Below are 18,658 nucleotides of genomic sequence, written 5' to 3'. Positions count from 1 at the left end.
GCATGGTCCTAAGACAGAAGTCTCCAATGATAGGCCAGTCTGTATAACTGCAGTTGCGGTTAAAGTGTTGGAGAGATTGGTAAGGAATAGAATACAGAATTGGGTTGATGGACATAACATTCTTTATGATGGTCAGCATGGATTTGTAAATGCCCTATTTTAGTAATTTACTAAAATAGGGCAACAATGCACTCTGGTAATGCATTAATAAAATGCATTACCAGAGTGCATTGTTAATGCAATGAGTGTTAAGGACTTTGAGATTCTATATGATAAATATGTTGTCACTTGAATGAACCTTGCATGATGAGTCTGTCGACTCCATGGAGGGTGTAATAATAAATATTCTTTCCTTATAGTAGTTTCTATATTTTATAGGTCCAACATCTATCACACTGGAATAACTGACCTGAATGGTGGCTAGCTGTATCATATGCTGATTGCTTCCAGTAATATCCCTTCATAGCAGTGAACATGATTGTTTATAACTTTTGATATGTATTTCTGCAATTATCATGGCAAAAAAAAAGGTATCACTAGTTGTTCCACAGAAACCAGTGGGTTTGAAACACTCTCAGATAGCGAAACATTTATTAATTGCTAATAAAAGATGAATACACAAACTCTTTGGATGTTGTGTGTGTTTTAAGTAGTGTGCTATGAAATGATCACAGATGCTTTGTGATCATTTTAGATTGCCACTGCTGCAATTTTATACTTTTGTGTTCATATGCTGAATACATTCATAAAGATTGTAGGATCTCACAGACAAGTTATTGTGCTTTATATGATTACTAATTTTCATGTTATCAATTCTTTAGTAAATTTCTTGATAATGTGATAATTTATTTTTGATTCCTGTTCTAATAAGTTTTAAATAAGTTATAATACCTGCTATTAAGTATTAAGAAATATGATTTGTGATTAATTACTGTTCGACTGGTTGCATTATTCAAATTGACATATGTAGCAGAATTATTGATATGAGTTTAATATAAGATACTTTTGAAGCATGTGATATATTTCTGCAGTTAGCAAAAAACTTAACTGGAAAAAAAAAAGTATAAAGCCATTGAACTAGTTCCATATTTTTAGTAATTGGATATTCAGTGCAATCCAGGTGATCTCTGGTTTTCTTTATTGATATTTCAAATTCATACATTGTACTTTGAATGACAGAGCAACAATCATACCAGCATTACTAGTGGAAGAACAATAAATTATTATTCTATCTTCTTTTTTTTTTGTTGTTTTTCCAAAAGAAAGCACTGGTTATAACCTTATTCTTGTATTATTTAAAAAATAAAAATAAATAAATAAAATATTTTAAAGCAAATTTCATGTCCTCCCCCCCCCCGCATATCTTAGATGTAGGATAGTAATATAATACTTAAGATTTGTATATTGAGATTTTGTAATTTTTCCCAAAATTTAAAAAACAAACAAACAAAAAAACAGTGAATTATTGGCACTGGGCTTCATCTCCTGTTCTCCCTCTTTCAGTGGCATTGCTAGAGCTTTTACCGTCCGGGACGGTCCCTGAATTTGCTATCCCTCTCAATACACACCAAAAATATATTTATACAAAAAGTCAAAACAACATATAGGGTAAGGTTCAAAGTGCTGCCCAGGGTGGATCCCCCCCCCCCCCATTGCTACGCCACTGCCCTCTTTATCTCTTACTTCCTTTTCAGCTTTTCTTTGATTATGTCAAATATTTTGCTGTTTTTTTTTAAATTTCTTAAAAGCATTACTGTTTTTTTTTTCATTGAATCTTTTTTCATAATTTTTGAAAAAAAATACAGTATAATTATCAAACATCATTTAAATATAGACATGGTTTTATTTATGCCTTTTTCTATGCAGTGCAATCCAGGTTTAGGAGCTAGTGTCATGTATGATCTTTTATATAATCCACCACAGAAGTTGATGTTATTAGGAGGATGCAGTATTGTGTGTTCTACTGTAGCTGAGGCTGCTAAGATGTGGAATTTAGTTGTGGTAAGTTAGGATTTACATGATTTGAATAATTTGTAACTCATTTATATTATAAATACATCATAAATCATTCAAACCTCAACAGACTATATAACAATTTTCTAGAATTGCTATTGACTTTGATTACAGGATATATGGATCTGTGCAAGAGAAATCATCTCTTAATCAGATTGTCCTTTTTCTAGATGGCATCAAGCATTTTTAGAATTTGGATGCATTGCACCAAATGTGTGAGTAATATTCCATGGTTGGATGGATTTGGAATTTATATAGTGTTAGTAACCTGTACAAGTGTGAAGTAGTGCTTTAGAAAAGTACAGTTTTTTTGGCAGCTGTAGAAGCTATGACCGAGATGTGTTTGTACCAGGAAAGGCTGGAGATGTAGATTAGTCCAAGAGAGGAAATCTCATCATCATTATTATTATTATTATCAATATTATGTAACACCTCCAGGGAGTCCAAAGACTCATCAAGGGAGAGTACCTACTCTACAGCTCTCTGTCTCCACCACTACAGTCTACCAACTACAACAAACCACAACTACGGCAACGCTATCTATCGCCCACCACATCCAGAATTTTCACAGACAATCACAAACATCCATGCCTTCAGTAGGATTCGAACCCACAGCCTTTTGGCTGTAGAGCTGATACGTTAACCAGTTGGCTAACCAGGCCAGTATATCCAATCATGTTTGGATATCTGGATATTATCAAAAGTAAGAGGGGGAAGGATATGAGATCTTTCTTGCAAGAGATTAGACAGGACCTTGTTTTGTTGGTATTGAATTCTACAAGGCTGTCCCCACCCTATTGAAGTATAGCAGGGAGATCAGTTTAGGACATTGGTTATGGCTGATGTTAAGGTTTCTAATAATTAGACATTACAAGATTTGTCAAATAAAAAGGAGGAATAAAGTGTACATCATCTGAAAAGCTGTGAATAAGATTTAAAGTCAGTGAAAGCAGTCACTGATGTACATGAGGAAGAGAGTGAGTAGAAGTACAGAGCCCTGGGGTACTCCTGCATTGGTAGGGAAATATGAGGAGAAGAAACCATCCATCATGACTCAACAACCAGAGATAAAGTTGGTGATCCAGCAGAAGAGGACAGAAGGCAGACCATTTAGATGGTAGTTTGCTGAGCAGGCCTCTGTGCCAAATTGCATTGCCTTCGCAATGTTGCAAGCAACTGTGGGAGTTTCTCCAGATTTTTCCACGTGTTGAGTCCAGAGGTGGTGGTGGTGAAGGCTAGAAGATCAGCTGTAGATCTGGAGTTGTAGAATCTGTGTTGCTAGTGGCTAATTAGCTCTGGCAGTGGTACAGAAGTTAGCTGTCAATGTGCTTCTCCATAGTTTTTGAGAGAAATCAAAGAAATTGGATGGTAGTTTGTTGGCTGACTTTTCACTTTTCTTTGGAACAGAGATTGTGGGCCTATTTTCATTCTGTAGGATACATGCTGTTTGAATAGGATAAATCAAAAAGACAGCATAAGATATGCATGAATTTAAAGATTTTGTGCTGGCTCACCTGAGTGGGGAGCCAGCACAAATAACTCACTTGTCAGATGTTAGCCTGGGTGTACTTTGTGACAGTCACCAATTATATCATAGTCATGCTATAACTATCAGTTTTGAAACAAATGTTAACTACTTATGTGTTTTTCAGATTCTGAAGAAAAAAATTCATGCCTTTTATGAGTGATACAAGACCATTTATTATTATTTTTTATTAATAATACTGTTTTTCACTTCTGACATGTTTTGAATTGCTTTTATAGAAAAAAAAGCAAATATTTTCTTCTCTGCCATTATAAGCAAATATGATAAACATTCAGTATTATAAAAACCTAACCTAAAACCTAACCTTACACATATAACTACATTAGTGCATTTCTGAATTCTGATTGGCTCCAGAACATTTGTCAGATGGACAAGGCCATCACTGGCCTTGTCCATCTGACAAAATAATTAACAAAACATTTAGGAATTGATATAATTAAAGTTTTAATACCTGCTATTAATGATTAAATTATGCTTTTCCCCCTCAATGACTAAGAAATAAGCTAATTACCACTGTTGGCTATGTATCTATTTCAGATATACGTGCAGTGCATTCTACAAAGGTAAAATAATGTATGTTTATTTTATCTTCTCATTGGTTGTTTTCCTTTTGACAGAATCAGTAATAATGGACAGAAGGTGTTTTCAATGAGTACCATTCCCCCATTAGATGTAATAAGTAAGGTAAAATACGGAAAACTATTCTTTTTATTATTTTGACTATTATTTTGTGGTATAAAAATGAAAAAGAATCAGCATTACATCAATAAAACTAGTGATTAAATTGAAGCTCCTCTTCTGATTTTACTTGTCAACTAGAAATTCTCATTCATCATGAATGGGCAGACAAGCACATTTTCCAAGTCCTGAGGATCGATATTAATTCTGGAGAACAATGGGAGCAGGGGATACCATCGGTGCCAAATCCCTTGTTTGTGTCCATATTATTAAAGATTCTTCTGATTTCTTTCTGGCAGAAGACTTGGTGTGGCATTAAGTGAGCAATTCTTGCTCAAGTGGTGAGGTTAACTTTTCCATGGTCACCAGTGCAGGAATTGGAACAGAAGAGTGTTTCTTGTAAGTCAGCCTTGTGAGAGTTGTGGACTGGATGGACAAAAGTTGCACCCATTGGCCTTGGCAAAAGACAAGATGACTTGATTACAATTTGGATAGGTGCAAGTTTGCAGCATTTGCTCCTTTCGAAATGTGATTTGGATTTGTGAATGTTTTTTTACTGTTGGTGTATTGGTGTAGTGGATTATGAAGCTGCAATTTTGGTCTTGAGCCACTTGTATGTTGAATTTTTTTCTTGCACTGCATTGCCACACTTGTTAGAGAACGTAGGTTTGGATAGTGTAGTCAGGAATTTTGGGATGAAGGCCATCATAGAAAAATCTATGAAGTCCTTCATCCCAAAATTCCTGATCGAGACCTCAAAATTGTTAACTGAGACCACAACTCCTTTGCTAAAGATTTTTCTATAGCAAAAGAGTTGTGATCTCAGTTACTGAGAGAAGAAATAGCTTTTACAAAGCTTGTTAAGAAGAGGTCAAGAGTGTTGGCAGGGTGATGAAGGTTGTCTGGTATTCTGGTAGAATGATTGACGTTGCTATTGGCAAATACCTTGATATCCCTACCTACTTGAGAGGAGAAGCCAATTTGAGTTTTTGATGTTGAGGTCCCCAAGAAGAAGAATGACCACTGTTGAGGTGGTATTTTGATTGCTGAAAATCAAGATTTAGATACAAATAGGCAAAGAAGTTAGAGTGGTTATCAGAAGTTGGATAATGATAGAGACATCTGTAGTAAGATTTTTCACTTGTTTATAAATTAAATTACAAATGCCAAGAAATTATATTCTTTGTTAATCTGTATCCAACTATAAGCAAACAAAGTTTGTGCATGAAGTTTCTTCATGACTAGGCTACTTGTATATAGACTAATGACTTCACATTAATTGTCTTAATATTCCATAATGCAAAGTAGATATCCCTTGGATGTGTATAATGCTATACATTATGGGATAGAACCACTACCAGAACTGGTCTTATTGAGGTCTTATTAGTGGGAGCTGATATGAGTTAAACTCAGTGAGTTTAATTTATAACTAAGTGAAAAAAAATTCTACACCTAGCTATAATCCAGAGTGTTTTAATAATAATCTATTACATATTTTTACTACTTGTATATGGGATATATATATGACTTCTGCATTGCTTCAACCATTGTATCTCTTCTGGGTTTGGTTCCCACTGATGAGATTTCAAAAAAGATCAAAACTGGTACACACTCAAAGCACACATCCTTTGAGTGTGTAAAGTGCTCTACATTATGGGAAGGGTCAAGCATTGTACACACTCAAAGGATGTGTGCTTTGCATTATGGGATGCTAAGGCAATTAATGTGACGTCATTAGTCTATATATAAGTAGCCTAGTCATGAAGAAATGTCACGTGCAAACTTTGTTTGCTTACAGTTGAATAACAAATTAACAAAGGATATCATTTCTTGGCATTTTTAATTTGATAGAGATATTAGATGAATGTAACAAGATAGTTTGGTAAAGAAATTTCTGAGCCAAAGTAGATTAAAGTGGAGGGGGGATTGAGATTTGCAATCTCAGACATGAGTTGTCATTTCTGATTAATGTACGTGCTTATAGTAGGAGGAAATGTAATGTGTCTTTTGGGAACTTGAGGTGGACAGATCAGAATGTCTTTCTTGTTACTGTGTTAGTATACTTATTAGAGAACCAGTTCAGTCTTTTCAGACCTTTTTAAATGGATGATATGTAATATGAGTTTTTCCTCATATAAAACCAGAAACATTATGTACTGTGCATATTTGTATCTCTCTCTCTGTCTAATATGAATGCCAGTAATTAATAAGTACTCATGGAAATTTAAATTACTCAAAAAAAAAAATATTATTCAGAATATCAGATCATAATGTCTTGAGTGGAGCTCATACTAATGATTAAAGCATATTTAGGAAACTAGAGATGAGAGATGTAGCTCTAGTACAGTTGAAATCACATATGCTCCATCTTGTATGAAAATGACTGAATCCATACACAGGTATAGTTGTGGTGCAATAGAATTGTTTATCATATCGCGATACCTCTCAGCAGTAACTGAGCAGGTCATAGGACCAGATTGGCGAATGTCATCAGAGAAGAATGGTTCAATGTTAAACGAAGCTGTCACCAGAAAGTAACTTTGGGTGAATGCAAAGGAATGTGCTGGATTGCTTGCAGGGCTTTGTGTAGCACATACCTGACAGCGTGAATATTCACAGCTCCTTTCAGGTGAAAGTAAGCCTATTCTCTCTGCAATATCATCCATGGCTATACAGTGTCCAACTCCACTTGAGCAAGGAATGTTAATGCGAATATTAGTCGAACTTTCAAAGTTCTGCAGGTGCAACTCATGCGTCAGGTTTATCTTGAATGAATAAAAATGAAGAATCTTCCATAGAATTTTCCAGACAGTTGTGTCGGGCATATCCATGTGTCTTGATGTAGCATGTGCACTGCAGGAACCAATTCCATTATTCATGGCCTTCTCCACAATGGCAGCAGCTACTTCATTCACTTGTTATGAACCGATTGGTTTGCAATCTCTTCCAAGTCCAACTCCCAATGATCCTGTTTCTTCAAAATGACTACTCATTCATTGCAGAGCACATGGAGATAGTGACTTCATTGACATTTATTCAGGTAGTGAAATTTGCAGAGTGCAGCAACAGCATTGCAATTGTTTTGCTTCATGAGCAAAGCATGTGGGGTGTTAGTGCCATCATTGTGGACAGTATTAACAACCACAATGAAGGGAAAAATCCTGTGTTCATCTTTTTAAATCCTCCTGGCACCTGCTAATTTGAATGATATGGAAATTCCATGCATTTGGCATTTGCAATGTCCCTGTGGTGAATTTTGGAACTAGTTTTTTTTCCTCCTCAGATGCAATATCTGAAGAGGAAAAAAAATAGTTCCACATGACACACAGTCTATTCCTGCATAGTTTTTCAGCATTTGGATCACTTGATGATCTTAAACACAAGGTCTTAAACAGGAATACTTTAATTTTGATCACCCTGTATTTAATCATTATTCTAATTTTTTAATGTTTGTCAAAGCATCTTCCCAGCCATGTGTGCATTCAGCTACCTAAATGGAATAGCAAAACAGTAGCTCTCTTATGCATTTCTAATTGACGTTCTGTGGGTATGTATACTAAGGTAATGTGATTCTGATTATTCAGTTGTTGATCTGATAATAATAGTCTCTTGGATGTTTGATTGAAACAGCTATATTTGTTGAGATTGGAGAAATGTAGATCTGTAGCAGATTCCAAAAAATAGGCTTTTGAATTTAAATCTACACCTGTATGTTAAAGATTTTTTTATTTATTTTTTCACCTAATCTGGTTTGTCAGAATCATAGCTCACAATATATTCAGAACATATTTTATATGTTCTATATTAACAGCAGCTAATAGAGCAAGACCCTTTTTTCAGACCATACTATCTTTGTCACTGAAATCTGTGACACTTTGTCATCTCCCACAGAATCAAAAAAAATGGTACCGCTACTCCTGATTATATGTTCTGTGCCATTTAATCCTTCTGAAAAACCAGCAGGAAGTTTTTTTTAAAAAAAATAAACTATCCTCAGATCTTATTAAAAATTAGTTGCTCTTATTTACTCACCAATGCTCTTATTTACTCACCAAAAGACCCTTTCCTATTGGGTCATCAACAGGATTCCACATGTAAACTGGTCTACTTGGCCCAGACTCAGAGAAATGGCAGTATATGTCTGGATAATGAAAATTAAAATACTTCTTCTATCTGAACTTTGGCTGCTCAGAAGTGCAGACAATACACTGTTGACTGATAATCAGATCAGATGGGAAACACACTCTCTAATAATATTATAACTTTAACTTTCTATCAAGAAAGTTGATACAAAGTGGAAGTTCAAAACTCACATAACAGAAATTGCATAATCCCAATATCTCTTTCCTTGTCAGTTACTCCAAGCATAATTCCACCAATAAAAAATATGCTTCTGTTGGATATTGCATCATGCCAAAGTGCATAACTTTACATTTACTAACCTTTTTTATTTATTTATTCATATGCAGTTTTTTCCTCCCTTTTTCTCCCCCATCCATACTGGGGTGAATTGAGCCCCCTCATGGGGGGGTTTTACTAACACTGAATTCTATCTATTCTCTTCTGCCATATGGCCAGGGGGAAGCTACTGTATATGCTACCATACTAGGGAGATGATTATGAGCAAGGTGGTTTCCTGTGGCTGTATCCTATGTTCACAGGGCCAGTTTGCCTGCTTGCGGGATGAAAAACCTCAGATAAACTGTCAGAAAAAACCCTGCAGCCCATGTCCAAGACCGGCTAACTTGGCTATGACTGAGGAAGATCCTTAAGCTCCTCACATCATCGACGGGAATCGAACCTAGGACACCCCCTTCCCCAGGCATATGGTTGCGAAGCGCATAGCCACTAGGCTAACCACATGGATAACACTGAATTGATAATCATTATTCTTTGCCACACTATTCCAGCCTGTTCAAATCACCCTGTAAATTATTATTATTATTATTATTATTATTATTATTATACGGGCACGTCCATGGAATCTTAAGACTCATTGCAGGAGACCCAACCTAGCCACACAATCTATCATACCTATCCTTGCCATTAGCAGACAAAGCACTCACAACTGACTCTGGCAATCCATTCCACTCATTCACAACTCTCCAAGCAAAAAATCTAGTCCTCACACCTTTATTCAATTTCCAGGGATGATCCCTTCTTCTGGTTGCTGAAACATTTCTCCTGCATCTATCCTCTAAAATCCTTTAAGCAACTTAAATGTTTCTATCATATCCCCTCTTTTTCTCCTATCAACTAACTTCTGCAATCCCCACACCATCAATCTATCTTCATAGGGAGCATTCTGCAGGCCACTCACCATCTTGGTCAATCGCCTCTGAATCCTCTCCACCGCTACCTCATCCCCCAAGAAACCCAGGGGACCAGTTGAGCACAGTAATGCAGATGTGAGCTAAAGGCCTTATAAAGAGGAATAACAGCTTCCTTATCTGTGTTCTTCAATAGCCAAGTAATCTTATGGGCTACCTTAGCAACCTTAGGAATATGTCCTCTAAATTTTAACTCTGTCTACCACCACCCTTAAATGTACATCCCACTGGAGTGCAGTGAAATCAATGTAATACAAATACACTGCATGTAATCTGTTTATCACAAAATGCATAACTTTACATTTGCCTACATTTAACTGATATCCATTAACTTTTGCCCATACTGACAGCCTATTTAAAAATCATCCTGCATGCTTTTTGCATTGCCTTGATTAACTATTATTTTACCTAATTTTGCATCATCAGCAAACAACTGAATATTTCCTTTCAGGTTATTTCCTATATCATGTATGCCCAAATCAAACAGCAATGGTTCCAGCACTAAACCTTTTGGCACACCACCACCAGTCATCTGTTTTTGCTTTGATTCTGCCCTTCCATGTACCATTTTTTGATATCTGTCCAGCAGCCACCCTCTTATTCACTTAACCAGTGCCATATCCATCTCCATTTATTATAATTTGCATAACAGAGTTCCATGTAGTATTCTGTCAAATGTGTTCGCAAAATCTAGCAAAATTATCGTATAGCCATTTCCTTTATTCAACTCAGCTGTTACTCTGCTATAAAAAAGTTAGTAAATTACTGAGGCATGACTGACTCTTCACAAAGCCATGTTTACCCTCATACAGTATCATATTTTTATCTACCCATTCTTGGGTAGATAAAATTCTTTTCTCATGCTTTTACCACCACACCTTAGATACTGATTGGTCTATAATATGCTACTGCAGTCTTAAAACCTCCCTTATGCAAGAGAATTATTTTGCCCTCTTTCCACTCCCTTGGAACTCTACCAGAGACTTAGATTAAAGAGCCTAGTCAAAGCATTGCCAATTCCCTTGCACATTCTCACAAATCCCTAGCTGATATCCCATCTAATCCCACAGCTGTATTTACATTGAGATTCTGCAATATCCTATGAACCTCCAATTCATCCACTTCTGTTCCCACATTAGTGTCTGTCACATAGGTTAAAGCAGTAACTTCACTAGGATGACATACCTTTGCAAAGTGGTCACTCAGTAACTGAACTATTTTATCTGCTTCTGTTACCTTTGACCATCATTATTCGTTAAGGTTAATCTTCCATAATCATTCTTACTTGCAACATAATGAAAGAACTCTGTGGGATTTCCTTTGGCTTGCTTGGCTAAATTCTTCTCATAATCTGATTTTGCCTTCCTTTCATGCTGGTCACCTTTTTTTACCTGAGCCTTGTACTGTTTATGAATTTGCTGGTCATCTTCTCTTTATATACCCTCCACAGCATTTTCTTCTTCTGCAGCTCATGCTTAATGATATTACTCATCCATCTAACTCTTTACTTGATTAACCCTCCTTACCCTAGGTATACAATTTAATACTGCTTCCTCTAGATGATCCTTAACTATATTCCATGTTCAACTTACATCCCTGCAGTGTTTTATGCCATGGCACAGATTTAAGCTTCTTCCTAAGCTTGTCATAATCACCCGCCTTGTAGTTCCACATGCACCTCTTCTTGATAGAATATTTCTCTCATGTTTTACAATCACCCGAATCAAGACCGTATGGTCACTTACACCAATTGGAAGCAATGTGGTCACCTTGGTTATGAATAGCTCTTCTGATCATATGACCAGATCCAATACTCTCCCAACACTAGTCCCCTCCATCACATACTGCCTTAAGTAATTATCTCTTAGCAGGTGTATAAATTCTATTTCCTTCCTGCCATGTGATCTTTCTTCCTTCCGGTCTATATCTTCATAATTGAAGTCCCCCATAATAATCACTTAGCCTGTATTCATTGTGCTAATTTGGTGATGCATGTCTTCCAGATCATCTGCAGAACTCCCTGGCCTATAGCAACAACCAATTGTATATTTTGTTTTACTGGCCTTAATTTCGCATGAGATTGTTTCAAATGAACAGCCACCCTCCTGCCTAATCTTCTATTCTTTTTGGCCACAATTCATCTGCTGTCATCAGCAGTACTCCTCCTCCCCCATCCTATCTTCTCTATCTTCCCTGAAAATACTAAACCCTTCACATTCAATCCCTGTAACTACATTATCTACTGTTAGCCAAGTCTTACTAATGCCTATAACTTTTGACAAGTTGCACTAACCAATGCCAAAAACTCCTCCTCCTTGTTCCTGATTTTTCTGGTATTAGTATATAGAATTGAATTTAAAGTTTTCCTGCTTCAGCATGCTTGGTGAACAAAGCCTTCTCTCCAGGCACCTAACACCAAAACCATTTAGGTCCTAGTTCTTCAACCTGTGGTCTGCGGACTGGTGCTGGTCCGCAAAAATTTCCTGGCTATCTGCCAAAAATTTCCCCCCAATTATGTAGCAGCTACATGATTCGGGTACCACATTGTTGCAGGGTGAGCGGGACGCTGCACAAGACAATGTAGTGCCCGAAGTATAGGCGAAGTGCATGGCCGTCGAATGTCAGTATTACGTCAGCTTGCCTGTCGACGACACGTCGCAAAAATTCTTATTTTATTGCGCTCATCTGTATTGTTTTTTAATATTGTGTTGTGGTATTTCGGAAAACAAGTTATTTCTTTCATAAAATTTGAAACCCTACAATATGGAGACAAAAAAAGTCAAACAGCAAAATCTTTTAACCTTCTTTAGTAGAGGCAAGGACAATATTCAGGAGAAAAGTAGTGATGGTACCGAAAGTATGCCAAGTACTAGTGCTTCAAACTTAGAAGAAACAAAGAAAAAGAAATATGTTGATACTTCAGAATGTGCAATACAAACCAAAAAAAAAGAATAGGAAACTTTGTTAGGCATTTTGACGAGGACTATTTAAAGCTTGGTTTCATTGTAGCCCCTGGCAGTGAACTGTCGCCACGGCCTTTGTGTGTAGTATGTTCTGAAATTCTGTCAAATGACACTATGAAACCTTCCAAACTTGCTCGTCATTTGCATTTGAAGCATAGAGATTTTATTGATAAGCCACTGGACATTTTTCAAAGATTACATGACCAGATGAAAAGTCAGAAAAGTGAAATGAAAATGATGACAACTAGTGACAAGTTTCTGCTTCGAGCATCTTATTTAGTTGCTCTTCGAATAGCTAAAACATTAAAACCATTTACTATTGGTGAGGAGTTAGTAAAACCTTGCATCTTAGATGTCGTACGAGAAATTTTGGGTCCTCAAGCCACTAAAAAACTGGAGGCTATATTGCTTTCGGACACCACCACTCAGAGGAGAATTATTGACATGACCATTGATATTGAAAAGCAAGTTGTAGAGGGGATAAAGAAATCGAGATGTTTCGTGATTCAACTTGATGAATCAACTGACGTGAGTAACCATGCTATCCTATTTGCTTCGTGAGGTATAGTGAAGATGAAGACTTCAGGGAAGAACTTTTTTGTTTCCTTGACTGACCACTAGTTCAGAGATATTTAATGCTCTTGACAGATATTTTCAAGCGCAGGGCTTAGACTGGAGCAAATGTGTCAGAGTGTGTATGGACGGTGCTGCGAGCATGACCGGACGTTGCTCAGGTGTAGTTGCAAAAATAAAAAAGTCATGCACGTAGAAGTTTTGTCCACTCACTGTATGATGCACCCAGAGCACCTAGCTACAAAGAAGCTTTCTACTGAACTAAACACTGTGATGAATGATGTGGTGAAGATCATTAATGAAATTTGTAGTTGAGCTATGAACTCCAGGCTGTTCACGACACTGTGTGAGAGTATGGGCTCGCACCACCAACATCTCCTTCTCCATGCAGAAGTGAGATGGTTATCGAGAGGGAGGGTTCTTGCACACCTTTTCGAACTGAGGGAAGAAGTAAAGCAGTTTCTGCGAGAGTGAAAATCTGACCTAGTAAAGCCTTTGTTAAATGAGGAATGGATGGCTAAGCTTGTGTATATGGCAGATATATTTAGCCTTCTTAACGAACTTAATATTTCTCTTCAGGGGATTTGTACAAATATTTTTACACTGAGAAATAAAATGGATGCGTTCAAAAAGAAGCTGGTTCTTTGGGATAGTCGCATACAAGAGGAAGATATAGAAATGCTTCCACTTTTGGGAGAATTTTTGATTGCTGCTGATGTCAACAAGAAAGTCATAATCAACATAGGCTAAGGAATTATCAGTGCCCTTGACCATGTTGTTTAATCTGAGTCTCGGGTCATGTTTAGTCCCAAAGGTGTAGAAAGAGGGGAAAATAGTTTCACTGCATAAAGGAGGATCCAAGACTACAGTTGCAAATTTCCGACCGATCAGCATATCAGGAGTCGTTGTCAAGGTCTTGGAGAAAGTAGTCAAGGGAAAAATACAGGAATGGATTGATGAAAATGAGATACTGTACGGGGGACAGCATGGCTTTGTGAAGGGTAGATCATGCCTCAGTAACTTGCTCAAGTTTTATAACAAGGTGACGGCTGAACTGGATAAGGGTAATGGGTTTACAGTGATACTGCTGGACCTGGCAAAGGCATTTGACAGGATACCACATGGAATTCTAATCCGTAGACTACGACATATGGGAATGGATATAGGATTGGTGAGATGGATAGGTGGGTGGTTGATGGAGATATATCAAAGAGTAGTTTATTCAGGAGTAGAGTCCAAAAGATGGCCTGTGACTAGTGGTGTGCTGCAGGGTTCTGTTCTTGGACCACTGCTATTTAATCTGTTCATTAACAATATAGGGAAGGATCTAAGAGGAACAGTTCATTTGTTTGCTGATGATGCCAAGTTGGGTAGGGCGATAGTGAATGCAGAAGATGTCAAAATCTTGCAGGACGACTTGGATAGATTGGAGTTCTGGGCTAAGGAGAATGGATGTCAATTTAATGTGACAAAATGTAAGGTTATGCATTTTGGGGTGAAAAGATTCGCAGCAGTATACCACATTGGTGGAACTACCCCAGGAGATTGATGAGACCAGGGACTTGGGAGTGTTGGTGGATAGGGAGATGAAGTTTAGTGGGCACATTGCAAAAGTAGCTAAATCAGCTCATCAACTGACTTGGTTGTTGAAAAATACCTTGACGAGCAGAGACAAGCAAGTTATTGTACCTCTGTACCGAGCCTTGATAAGACCTCATCTCGACTATTGTGCCCGGATTTGGTCACCTAGGTTCCTTCTTGATGGGCAGGAGGTGGAGAGGATCCAGAGGCGAGTGACTAAGATGATAGCAGGTCTATGGAATGAACCATATGAGAACAGGTTGAAGATTTGTGGGTTGCAGAAATTAGTTGATAGGCAGAAAAATGGAGATATGATTGAGACATTCAAATTGCTAAAGGGTTTCTATAGGATTAATTCAGAGGATGTTTTTGAGATCAGGACTGGTGGTGGGAGAACTAGGGGACACCTGTGGAAGCTGGGCAAGAGTGTGGTTAGCAGGGGTGTTAGAGCTGGGTTCTTTACTTTTAGAGTGGAAAATGAGTGGAATAAGCTGCCAGAGTCTGTTGTGGGTGCTATGACATTGAGTGAGTTCAAGGCAAGGTATGATAGATACTGTGAGAATGTCATATAGTTGTGTGGACATGATGTTTAGGGTCTCCCTCAATGAGTCTAAGGACTCCCTGGAGTCGCCCGTAATAATAATAATAAGTCGATAAGGGAATTAGCTGAAAACATTATTAATTATTTCCCTGAAAATGAGGATCCTCGTAAAGGTAACCTCTGGATTAATAATCCCTTCTTGGAAGATATAAAATCATGCTCACTTGATCCTCGTGAAAAAGAAAAGCTGATCGAGTTGTCTTCTGATGTCACTTTGGTGTTCAGACATGAAATGCAATCATTGTCTCAATTTTGGATATCACTTGAAAAAGAATATCCATCTCTCAGTTATAAAGCTATCAAATTGTTGGTCATTTTTTGACTTCCTATTTGTGTGAAAAAACTTTTTCAGCCATGTCAGTAATAAAAATCAAACAGAGAAATCAAATGGATGTTATTGCAGCACTTCATCTCTCAGAAACAACGCTCCAGCCATGTATATCAAATTTTCTGACCTCTAAGCAGCAGCAGATGTCGCACTATCTAAAAATTGTAATTTTATAACATTGAATTTAATAAATAAAATGCTATCTACATTGGTTTATGTTTCTGTCTTAGCCGTCAGCCAGTCCGTGAAATATTTTTCCTATTTTCCCCGGTCCGCAGGTGTAAAAAGGTTGAAGAACGTTGATTTAGATGCAGTTGATTAGCATTGTAACAGCCTTCTTTCACCAAACTAGAAAATATGGAATTGGTATATGAACTATTAGCTTGAATAAGCAGGTGGCTAATGGGTGTCAGAAAGTGTTATATGGGGAATGTGAATCTGCCACATTTAAGATGACCAGGGGGTGCTCCAGGGATAAGTGTGGAACCATTGTTGTTTAATCTGTATATTAATTATACTAGATAGGCGCTGACAGGACAACGTGAATTGTTTGCTAATGATGCAAAGATAGACAGGACAATCAGAGATGCTACTGATATGCAGAATTTTTCCTGGTTCGAGGTTATATTGTGAGTGGTCATGCAAAATTGGAGATTTTTATGTGTTTTGTTGTGCTTTTTTCATTAGAAAATTAGTGTATTATAGCGTATTAGTGTAGATTTTTGTGTATTTAGAGTATTTAGTGTCTTTATAGCATTTTCATTGTGATATTGTTGGCATGGCACCAATGTGACAAACAATGGCAGCAAAGACCACATCATCCAATGATTTAAATTTGTGGGATTTTATTCAGTGCAGTGTGTGTGAAATGTATTTGTTGAGAAAATTAAAGAATATCTGGAAGGAAATTGAAACTGAAGAAAGAGTACATATCAAGTGTTTTTTCAAAAGTAAGTGTGTTAGGTGATAAGGATGCAGCAAATACCGATGGTAAGATGGAAAATTATATTATTAATGTCGAATGTGCAGCTGTGGAAATAGAGGAGAATGAAATGGGCATTAATAAAGAAATAACACGCTTAAATGTTATCCTTCATAGGACAAAGCATGAAACTGAAAAATTGAAGCAGCAGCAATTTTTCAATAGCAGGACCGAAAAGAGAAAGAAGCAGGTGAGCCAAAGAAATAATAAAGACCGAACCGACAAAAAAAACAATTTAAGGAAAAAATTATGTATGGAGACTCAGTGATCAGGAGAGTATTGAATGAAAGTGCGACAACATTGTGTTTCCCAAGTGCATAAAGGTAAGTCAAAGGAAATGATTGTCTTGGCTGGTAAAGTATTCTTTGAGGGAGGATATAAAGGAGCTGTTAGAAAAGACAAAACTGAAGAGCGAAAAGGTGAAGACTGTAAGCCTCCTACCACACTTTCATAGAGGGGCAAACTGAGGAGGAAGGCATTGATAGCCAATGAGTCTATGCATGGATTGTGCAGAAGGAATGATGTAGGATTTGTTGATCTCAGAGAAGACCTCCCATGCTATTCCTTGCATAGTATAACTTGTTTGTCTGTCCATTTCTGTATGGGAGTTCTAACTAACTTCTAAAATATTTACAATTACTCCAGCGATACTGATAGGTCAATAGTTAGACACATCAGTATTTGTACCACCCTTGTGCAATAGAATTATCACACATTCTTTCTTTTCCTGTGCAATCTTTCCTGAGCTAAGACACTCAAATTATACAAACATGTCAAGGGCCTAGCCAGTTCAGACAGAACATTCCTTTAGCACATGTGCTGATATACCATTTGTCCTAAATGCTGAATTCCTTTTCAGGTTATGCAACATCGCTAGAATTTCCTTTTTGTATATCTCTATATCTTCATTCAATGTAGTGGTAGTACTGTGTACTATATTACATACACCAGGTTGATAGATCTTAACAAAATGAGCTCATTATTTGAATGACCTTATCTGGTTCTGATATATGGATATCATCTATATTCAACGAAGTGATTTCTCTGCATTCATATACTTTCTTTTACTTGCAATCTCACTAAAAAATTCTTTTGTTTTGCCTTTAGCCTCTGCAGCCAATTTCTTTTCATACTCCAACTTAGCTTTCCATGGAATATTCGTAACCTTTCTAGCCTGAGTGTTACATATTTCATAACTTCTCTTACCCTTATTTTTGCAATATTCCTTCCACATCATCTTTTTATTATTAAATCTCTTGTTTAATGAGATTGCACATCCATTTCACTCTCATTCTATTTGTTCTTCAAACTCTAAGAACACAAGATGTTGAAAGTTTATTTTTCACTTGGTTAGAGTATAATAAAATTAGTTTAATCCTTTATCCAAGTGTGAGCAAACAAAGTTTGCGCCTGAAAGTATCTTCAGGACTGGGGTAAGGTGGTACAACACCAGGGCACTCCTTGCAAAGGTGGAGCAAGCTACCAACACTCCTATCTCAGTATCTCCGATAATGCAAAACACATCTCCTTGCAGATATGTCTAATGTTATGCATTAAGGGAAGGGCCACAACCCAGACTAGTTTCGACCTTTATTGAGGTCTCTTCAGTGGGAACCAGGCCCAAGTGGAGATACCAAGCAGAAGCATTAGCAGGTCATCTCTGCCTATAGGAGTTTTGCACTATAGTTTGCACTATAGTTTTTGCACTATTTGCATATTTGCACTATAGTTTTGCATTATGGGAGATACTGAGATAGGAGTGTTGGTATCTTGCTCCACCTTTGCAAGGAGTTTTCTGGTGTTGTACCACCTTACCCCAGTCCTGAAGATACTTTCAGGCAAACTTTGCTCACACTTGGATAAAGGATTAAACTAAATTTATTATATTATATTCTAAGAACACATTTGGATACTATATCATTTATGCATGTTTTCAAAGTTTCCCATGCACTGCTGATATCCTTCCATTCAACTATGGAGCCAAAGATAGTATTTTTCTGGGTTTGTCATAATTTCAAATTTGTAGGCAGCATATAACCTGCCCTTATTGGAACATCCTGATC

General features: G+C 37.1%; 1 protein-coding gene across 2 annotated transcripts in view; it reads left to right on the top strand.

Annotated features, from left to right (window-relative positions):
• The window catches only part of GABA-B-R1 (gamma-aminobutyric acid type B receptor subunit 1), a 194,835-nt gene that overhangs the window by 11,152 nt on the left and 165,025 nt on the right, over positions 1 to 18,658 (top strand). Inside the window, exon 2 of one of the 2 annotated variants that reach the window (XM_090395455.1) lies at positions 1,867 to 2,001. The exons of the other annotated variant lie outside the window; for it this stretch is intronic. Within the exon in view, the coding sequence (XP_090251581.1) occupies positions 1,867 to 2,001 (135 nt within the window). The remainder of the gene's footprint in view (positions 1 to 1,866; positions 2,002 to 18,658) is intronic. 2 annotated transcript variants of the gene reach the window in all.

Source organism: Typopeltis vanoorti, chromosome 1 (genome assembly GCF_054136105.1).
Source record: "Typopeltis vanoorti isolate ZY-2024b chromosome 1, IOZ_Tvanoo_1.0, whole genome shotgun sequence".
Taxonomy (NCBI): Eukaryota; Metazoa; Arthropoda; class Arachnida; order Uropygi; family Thelyphonidae; genus Typopeltis; species Typopeltis vanoorti.
This window is presented reverse-complemented; position numbering and strand designations above follow the sequence as displayed.